Raw genomic sequence first — 9,527 nt, 5'->3', positions numbered from 1 at the left:
AAAGTGTGCTTTCTATCACCTCAGAAATATTGCTAAAGTACAGCCTTTCTTAACTCAACATGATTGTAAAAAGCTCATACATGCTTTCTTGTCAAGCAGATTTGATTACTGTAATGCCTTATTTACTGGTCTGCCTTCAAAATCCACCAACAAGTTACAGCTCATTCAAAATGCCACAGCAGGGCTTTTAACAAATACTACAAAAAGGGGACATATCACCCCAGTAGTATACTCCCTCCATTGGCTCCCAGTGAGATCCAGGATAGATGACAAAGTCCTCCTTCTTGTCTACAAAGCCCTAAATGGCTTAGGAGCAGCATATCATCCTTCCATATGCCCCTACTCGAGCGTTCAGGTCTGCTGATGTTGGCCTGTTAGCCACTCAACGCCGCAACAATAAAAACATTGGTAAGGCAGCCTTTTTCAACTAGACCCCCAAGCTTTGGAATACCCTACCCAGGGCTACGAGAGACGCCCTCTCAGTTGACATTTTTAAACGGCAGTTAAAAACATATCTTTTTACTCAAGCTTTTAACTGATTTTACTTCGTTTGTCTTTTTACACTCTCAATTTTACATTTTACATTTTATATTTTTATATAAATCTCTGCTTTGTATGCTATTAACAGCCTATGTCTTTACTGTTTTAAATTGTAGTTTTGTTTAGAGATGTGTTTGTTTTTGTGGAAAGCACTTTGGACTGTACTCAATTGCATGAAAAGTGCCATATAAACAAGGTTATTATTATTATTATTATTATTACTATTATAAATATTTATGAATCTTTGTCTTGAATGTCTTGTCTTGTTTTATCACGTACATTAAAAGCAAAAGGGTAATTAAGGAGATAAAGGAGGGAATTAATGCTTAGAGTTAGAAGTAGGTGAGGTATAAATAATGAAATCAGTGTGGAGAATACTAATGTGCAAGGGCAGTTTAAGATCAAGAAGGAGGTGGTGTTGGGGCTCTTGAAAAGTATTACGGTGAATTGACTCCTAGGGTCTGATAGACAATAGACAATATTCGAGCCCTTCGAGCCAGCTAGATAGAGCTCTTAAGGATAGGGGGTATGGGGAGAAGGCAGGAACGGGGTGCTGATTGAGAATGATCAGCCATGATCACATTGAATGGCGGTGCTGGCTCGAAGGGCCGAATGTTTTGGGTCAAGACCCTTCTTCAGACTGATGTCAGGGGAGGGGGCGAGACAAATAGACAATAGACAATAGGTGCAGGAGGAGGCCATTCGGCCCTTCGAGCCATTCGGCCATTCAATGTGATCATGGCTGATCATTCTCAATCAGTACCCCGTTCCTGCCTTCTCCCCATACTCCCTGACTCCGCTATCCTTAAGAGCTCTATCCAGCTCTCTCTTGAACGCATTCAGAGAATTGGCCTCCACTGCCTTCTGAGGCAGAGAATTCCACAAATTCACAACTCTCTGACTGAAAAAGTTTTTCCTCATCTCAGTTCTAAATGGCCTACCCCTTATTCTTAAACTGTGGCCCCTTGTTCTGGACTCCCCTAACATTGGGAACATGTTTCCTGCCTCTAACGTGTCCAACCCCTTAATAATCTTATACGTTTCGATAAGATCTCCTCTCATCCTTCTAAATTCCAGTGTATACAAAGATAGGATGTGGTCGGAGACAGGAAGACTGGTGGGAGAACTGGGAAGGGGAGGATAGAGAGGGAAAGCAGGGACTATCTAAAGTTAGAGAAGTCAATGTTGACACTGCTGGGGTGTAAACTACCCAAGGGAAATATGAGGTGTTGTTCCTCCAATTTGCGCTGGGCCTCAGTCTGACAATGGAGGAGGCCCAGGACAGAAAGGTCAGATTGGGAATGGGAGGTGTTGAAGTGCTGAGCCACCGAGAGATCAGGTAGGTTAAGACAGACTGAGCGGAGGTGTTTAGCGAAACAATCGCCGAGCTTGCGTTTGGTCTCGCCGATGTAGAGAAGTGACACCTGGAACAGCGGAAACAGTAGATGAGGTTGGAAGAGGTGCAAGAGTCTTGTTAGTTAGGGCAACAGACAGGAGATTCTGTGCAAGCAAATGGGACTCCAGGATAGTGTTGCCTCCTTCGTGCCAGGGTCCAGGATGTCTCAGAGCGGCCGCAGAACATTTTCAAGGGGGAAGGTGAGCAGCCAAAAGTCTGTGCATCTTGGCATAAATGACATAGAAAATAAATGATGTTCTTTAGAGTGAATAAAGGGAGCTCGGAAAGATTTAAAAAAGCATGACCTTAAGGTTGATCAACTCTGGATTATTCCCTGTGCCGCGTGCCAGTGAAGGTAAGAATAGAAAGATAGGACAGGTGAATGTGTGGTTGAGGAGTGGGTGCAGGGGCAAGGATTCAGATTCTTGGATGATTGGGATCTGTTCTGGGACCAAGGTAACCTGTACAAGAAGGACGGACGTTGTATCTGAACTAGAGGCGGACCAATATCCTGGGAGGGGTATTTGCTTGTACTAACGCCAGCACAGATCACCACACAAGATCCTTTTTCCCTGTGGCTATCAAAACTGTACAACTCCTCCCCCTTCTGTCGTGGGGTAGAATGACACCCCTTTGCCCTCCCTCGCCCCCCCCCCCCCTCCCCAATCTGTGCACATCCCCAATCCTGGACTTTCCACTCGTCATTTTGTTCATGTTTCATTTATCTTGTGTTTTATGACTGTTAGCAGACCAATTTCGCTCCTGGGATAAATAAAGTTTTATCGTATCGTATCATAATTGGGAGGGTTTAAACTAGATTGGTATTTGGGGGGAGGGGTGGCGGATGATCTAACAGTGTGGATTGACTCTGGGAACTGGGATATTATTGCTATAATAGAAATATGACTGAGAGAAGAGCAAGGCCGGCAGTTCGGTGTTCCAGGGCAGATGCAGGGGGAGAGAAGGAGAAGCAGGTAAGAGAGCAGGGGCGGGGGGCTTTCCGATGAGGGAGGACATTACTACAACGCTCAGAGAGGATGTTCGTGGGGAATTGTCCAGTCAGGCTACATGGGTACAAGTTGGAATCAAGGAGCGGGTGGTCACTTTGATGGGACAGGATGATAGACCTCCCAATAGCCAGCAGGGATTAGAGGAGCAGATGTGCAGAGAGATGGCAGATAGTTGTAAAAATAACAGGGTGGTACTGGTGGGAGATTTCAACTTCCCTTATATTGACTGTGTCTCCCATAGTGTAAAAGGCTTGGATGGAATGGAATTTGTTAAATGTGTCCAAGAAAGCTTCCTCAATCAACACAGAGATGGCCCAACTAGCGAGGGCCCAACATGGGGCCTCCGCTTTGGTAGAGGGGTAGGACGGGTGAGTCAATGGGGGAGCATTTTGGGACCTGTGACCATAATTCTATTAGCCCTAAAGCAGTAACGAACGATAGGACTGGTCCACAAGTTAAGGCACTGGAATTTAGAAGGATGAGAGGGGATCTTATAGAAACGTATACAATTATAAAAGGACTGGACAAGCTAGATGCAGGAAAAATGTTCCCAATGTTGGGGGAGTCCAGAACCAGGGGCCACAGTCTAAGAATAAAGGGGAGGCCATTTGAAACTGAAGTGAGAAAAAACTTTTTCACCCAGAGTTGTGAATTTGTGGAATTCTCTGTCGCAGAACCTTTTATAACCTTATTTATATGGCACTTTTCATGCAATTGAGTACAGCCCAAAGTGCTTTCCACAAAAACAAACACATCTCTAAACTCCAGTGAATATAAGCCCAGTCTTTCCAATCTGTCCTCATATGACAGTCCCTCCATCACAGGGATTAACCTCGTGAACATACGCTGCACTGCCTCAATAGCAAGGACGTCCTTCCTCAAATTAGGAAACCAAAACAATACTCCAGATGTGGTCTCACCAGGGCCCTATACAGCTGCGGAAGGACTTCTTTGCTCCTGTACTCAAATCCTCTCATTATGAAGGCCAACATGCCATTAGCTTTCTTCACTGCCTGCTGTACCTGCAAGCTTACTTTCAGTGACTGGTGTACAAGGACACTGTCTCGTTGCACTTCCCCTTCACCTAATCTAACACCATTGAGATAACCTCACATTTATCCACATTATACTGCATCTGCCATACATCTGCCCACTCAACCAAGTCACTGTGAATCTCAAGTATCTTAATCTTCTGGATCAGCGACACAAGGGAGTGTCTTACTAAAATCCATGTGGACAACATCCACTGCCCTCTTCTCATTGATCACTTTTGTCACCTCCTCGAAAACTCAATTAACTTAGTAAAACATGACCTGCAACACACAGAGCCATGCCAACTGTCCATAATTAGCCCATTCTCTTCCTAATTGGAGCAAATCCAGTCTGGAAGAATCCTCTTTAACATCTTCCTTTGATGTGAGGCTCACCGGCCATTATTTTCCTGGATTAGCCGCATCTCCCTGGTTTATCCTTATTTCCTTTCTTAAACAAAACACTTCATCAATTCCATCGGGTCTTGGGGATTTATCCATCTTAATGCCCCAATATTACCTTTCACTTGATCTCAAACTGCCCTTGGATATTAGTATTGTCCACACTGATCTCACTGTCCTCCATGTCCTTCTCCTTGGAAAATACCCCAATCGTGCATTAGGGTTAGGGTTACTTCAAGTAACCCTTGCTTTCCCCTCTCTCCATCCCCCCCCCCCTTCCCAGTTCTCCGACCAGTCTGACTGTCTCTGAGTACATTTTATCTCTGTTTGCTTTGTTGTTACCTTCTCCTAGCTAACCATGATCTATTCTACATTTTCCATGATCTACATCCCCTTTGTCCTGGTTTCACATCTTACATTTCCTTATCTATGTATCTCCCTCTCGCATGGCATCAGTCTGAAGAAGGGTCTCGACCCGAAACGTCACCGAGATGCTGCCTGTCCTGCTGAGTTACTCCAGCATTTTGTGTCTATCTTTGGTTTAAACCAGCATTTGCAGTTCCTTCCGACATAAACTCTCATAACATAGCTGTCACATCCCGTTACCCTCCTCCACTCCAGGACATTCTTGCTATTGAGGGAGTGCAGCGTAGGTTCACCAGGTTAATTCCCGGGATGGCGGGGCTGACGTGTGATGAAAGAATGGGTCGACTGGGCTTATTCACTGGAATTTAGAAGGATGAGAGGGGATCTTATAGAAACATATAAGATTATTAAGGGATTGGACAGGCTAGATGCAGGAAAAATGTTCCCGATGTTGGGGGAATCCAGAATCAGGGGTCGCAGTTTAAGAATAAGGGGTGGGCCATTTAGAACTGAGATGAGGAAAAACATTTTCACATAGAGTTGTGAATTTGTGGAATTCTCCGCCACAGGAGACAGTGGAGGCCGATTCACTGGATGCATTCAAGAGAGAGTTAGATTTAGCTCTTAAGGCTAAGGGAATCAAGGGATACGGGCAGAAGGCAGGAACAGGGTACTGATTGTGGATGATCAGCCATGATAACATTGAATAATGGGGCTGACTCGAAGGGCCGAATGGCCTCCTCCTGCACCTATTTTCTTTGAATCTATGTAACAGGACCAGCCTCTCTAATCTCTCCTTGTACCTGAGCTGTATTTTCCCAACCTGGGTACAATGAGGTCAGGTCAACAGGGATCAGGTCAGGACATTACCTCCTTGGTTTTCCGTTGCAGCAACTCTGCCTCTTTCCTCAGCTTCTCCTTCTCACTCTCCAGCTCAGCGATGGCGTTCTGCAGCTCGCTCGCCTCCTGCTTGCTCTGTTTCCACTGGTGCTCCAGTCTCTCCACAATGCTGTTCTTTTCCCTGGTGCTCTGCTCAGTTTCATGAAGCCTCAAGCCGATCTGTTTTGCCTCATCCTTGAACTTCAGAGCCTCCCTCTCCGCCTTGCCCTGGGCATCTGTCAGTTCCGATACCAGGGCCTTCAGCTGCTGGGCTTCCCCACTGATCTCCTGCTGCCGCCTCCGCTCCTCCACCAAAGCCTTCTGGAACTCCTCCGCCTCCTCGTGGCGACGCTGCTGCATCTCCTGCTTGTCCTTTGACAGTTTCTTGGCCTGCTGCTGCGCCTGGTCTCTCTGCTTCTGCATCATCTCAGCCTCGGCCTTCAGCCTGCTCGCCTCCTGGATGGCCTGCATCTTCTCCTTCAGCATCTTGTCAGCCAGAGCCCGCTGCTGGGCCAGGTCTTCCTCGGCCAGCCTCCTCTGCCGGGCAGCCTCCTGGGCCTCCACGCTCAGACGGGCCGCCTCCTCTGCCAGCTGCCGCATCTTGTCCGCCTCCTCGGCCAGGTGCTTCTGGGTGTTGTCCTTGTCCTTCAGCACCAGCATCTTGTTCTCCTTCTCGATCCTGCCTTTCAGTTTGATCAGCTCCTCCATCTGTATGCGCACCTTCAGCAGCTCGCCCTCAGCCTGGTTCTTCTGCTTCATGGACTCGCTGACCTCAGCCTTCAGCCGCTGCAGCTCCTCATCCAGCACCTCCTTCTGGTAGTCGGTCTGCTCCAGGCGCAGCTTGACCTTAGCCAGCTCCTGCTCCACGCTTGCCTTCTGCCGCAGGGTCTGCTCCGCAAACTTCTTGTGCTTCTCCATGTCGGCGTCGGCGGCTTGCTTCTGCCTCAGGGCGGCCTGTTCGGCCTGTGCTCTGCGTGCAGCCTCCAGCTCGGCCTCCTTCCTCTGTTGCTCGGCGGCCTGCTGGGCCTGGGCCTTAAGGCCGGCCTCCTGCTCAGCCTGCTGCTGCAGCCGTTCCGCCTCCTCGGCCTGCTGTCTGCACATGGCGGCCTCGCGCTCCGCCTGCACCCGGGCCTGCTGGGCCTCCTCGGCCAGTCGCCGGGCCTGCTCGGCCTGCTCCCTCAGGCTGCCCAGCGCACTCTGCTCCTGCAGCCGGCTCTGCAGCAACTCCTCCTCCTTCTGCTGCACGGCGGCCTGGTGCGCCTTCTCCTCGGCCACCAGCCGCTGCTGGGCCGCCTCCTGAGCCAGGCTGACCTGCCTGTCCGCCTCTTGTTCCGCCACCTCCTTCTGCTTCCAAGCCTCCTCCGCCCTCCTCTTCAGCCGCTTCACCTCCTCCAGGGCCACCTGCCGCTGCCGAGCTGCCTCCTCCTCTGCCGCTAGGATCTCCTTCACCCTGCGCTCTGCCTCCTGCCTCCTCTTCGCCTCCTCGCCTGCCATCCGTCGCTGCCTCTCGGCCTCCTCCTCTGCCTCCTGCTTACTGCGCTGAGTTTCTTCAGCCACCCTCTTCAGCTTGGCCAGCTCGATCTCCAGGTCTGACTTGCCCTCTGAGGCCTTCTCGAAGTTGAGCTTCAGGACCCTGATCTCCTCCTCCACGATGCGCCTATGCTTCAGGGTCTCGTCCACCACCACCTTCTGCCGCTCCAGCTCCATGTCCGAGCTCTTCCTCAGCTGCAGAATCCTTTTCTCAATGTCCTGCTTGTGCTGTATGGCTTGTTCTTCCAGAAGCTTGCGCTGGAAGGCCTCGTCTTCGGCCAGGCGCCGCAGGTGTTCGTTCTCCGCTTCCTTCTCCTTCAGCACCATCTCAGCCTCCGTCTTCAGGCGGGTTCCCTCGTTGATGGCTGCCAGCTTCTCCTTCAGGATCCTCTCTGCCTCGCTGCGCTGGTGAGCCGCCTCGTCCTCGGCAAGCTGCCTCTGCCGCTTGGCCTCCTCGGCCACAGCCCGCAGCCTGCCCGCCTCGTTGGCCAGCTGCCTCATCCTCTCCGCCTCCTTCTCCAGGATCTGCTTGGTCTTCTCCGAGGTGGACCTGGTCTCCTCCTCCGTCTTCACCTTCAGCAGCAGCAAGGCCTCCATCTCGGCCTTCACCCGGGCCAGCTCCTCCTCCAACAGCTTCCTCTGGTGGAGGACCTGGTTTACCTCATTCTTCAGCCGGAACAGTTCCTCCTCCAGGAGCAGCCTCTGCTGCTCCCCGTTGTCTGTCTCTGCCCGCAGCCGGATCAGCTCCTGCTCGGCAGCCAGCTTCTGCCCGGCTGTCTGGTCCGCCAGCCGTCTCTGCTTCTCCAGCTCCTGCTCCGCCATGTCTTTCTGCCGCAGCGCCGACTCCTCCGTCTTTGCCCTGCGCCTCGCCTCCCGGTCTGCCTCCTCCTTCTGCTTCTCTGCCTCCTCTTGCGCCAGCGATTTCTGGAGAGCCACCCCCTCTGCTTGCAGCCGCAGGCGTAGAGCTTCGTTGGCCTTCTGCCTCCATTTCTCCAGCTCCGTCTCTGCGCCCTCCTGCAGCCTCTTCAGCTCGGCCGCCTCCTGCTGCAGCTGCGCCACCGTCTGGTGCTCCTGTTGCAGGGACATCTCCAGCTGCAGTGTTTTTTCCTCGAAGGAAATGCGCTTGCTCTGCAGCTCAGCCGCTGCACTTTTCCTGGCCACCTCTTGGGTCACCAGCAGTTGCTTCTCTTTCTCAATCTCCGCCTGCTTCATCCTGCGCTCCACCTCCTCCGCCACGTTCTTGAAGTGTTGCAGGTCCTCCAATGCCTTGTGCTTCTCGCGAGCTGCGTCCCTCTCTGCCTGGATCTTCACCTTCAGCTCCTCCTCTGCCTGCTTCTTCTTGGCCGTCTCGTCATTGACCTGCCGGAGCAGTCTCTCTGCCTCCTCCTGTGCCGTTTTCCTCTGCCGGTCTGCCTCGTCCGCGCGGCTCTTCAGCTGCAGCAGCTCCGATTCCGCCGCCCCCTTCTGCTTCTGCGCCGTCTCCAGCTGCAGGTGGATAATGCGGATCTCCTCCTCCACCTTGGTGCGGCTGAGCAGCACCTCCTCCACCATGATGGTCTTTTTCTTGATCTCCATCTCGGAGGAGCTTTTCAGCTGCTGGAATTCTTGCTGCACGTTCTGCTTCTGCTGCACGGCATCCACGGCCACGGCTTCCCTCCTGGTCACCTCCTGCTCGATCCTCTGCTGCAGCTCCTTGGCCGCTTTCTCCGCTTCCACCTTGGCTTTGGCGTGGGCTGCAGCCAGCTCCTTCTGCCTCTCCAACTGCGCCTCCACCTCTTCCAGCCGCCGACGCTCCTCCTCCTTCATCTTCTCAGCAGCTTCCTAAAGACCAACACACAAGGGCAGGGTTAGTGAGGGACCGGTCTCAGGCAGTGGACTGTAGTTGTGGAGACCCCGTTCACCAACACACAAGGGCAGGGTTAGTGAGGGAGTGGTCTCGGGCAGTGGAAGAGATGACTGTAGTAGTGGAGACCCCGTTCACCATCACATGAGGGCAGGGTTAGTGAGGGGCAGGGTTAGTGCGGGGCAGGGTCAGGGTTAGTGAGGGGCAGGGTTAGTGAGGGGCAGGGTCAGGGTTAGTGAGGGGCAGGGTTAGTGAGGGAGTGGTCTCGGGCAAAGGGTGACTGCCGTTGTGAAGACCCCGTTCACCATCACACAGTGAGCCTGGGCTGGGTCCTGACCTACGGTTCAGCCCCTCCTCCCACCGGGCGCAGGTACTGCCTGATCACCATAAGGTCACACCGCGACTCCCACTGGGAGAGGGGATGGACCTCTGGATCCCCCTGGGGGAGGGGCAGGAATGCCAGATTGCAGCGGGGATGAGAATGCTGGGAAATGGCAAGGTGCTTTGGAATTCCAGTGGGAGAGGTGGGG

At 52.1% G+C, this 9,527-nt stretch overlaps 1 protein-coding gene across 1 annotated transcript in view; it reads right to left on the bottom strand.

Annotated features, from left to right (window-relative positions):
* Positions 1-9,527, bottom strand: part of LOC144607414 (plectin-like) — a 69,762-nt gene that overhangs the window by 21,255 nt on the left and 38,980 nt on the right. Inside the window, exon 21 of the mRNA XM_078424267.1 lies at positions 5,616-8,975. Within this exon, the coding sequence (XP_078280393.1) occupies positions 5,616-8,975 (3,360 nt within the window). The remainder of the gene's footprint in view (positions 1-5,615; positions 8,976-9,527) is intronic.

This window comes from Rhinoraja longicauda, chromosome 2 (assembly GCF_053455715.1).
Source record: "Rhinoraja longicauda isolate Sanriku21f chromosome 2, sRhiLon1.1, whole genome shotgun sequence".
Lineage (NCBI taxonomy): Eukaryota > Metazoa > Chordata > Chondrichthyes > Rajiformes > Arhynchobatidae > Rhinoraja > Rhinoraja longicauda.
The sequence above is the reverse complement of the archived record's forward strand: the minus strand, read 5'-3'. Positions and strand labels throughout refer to the sequence as shown.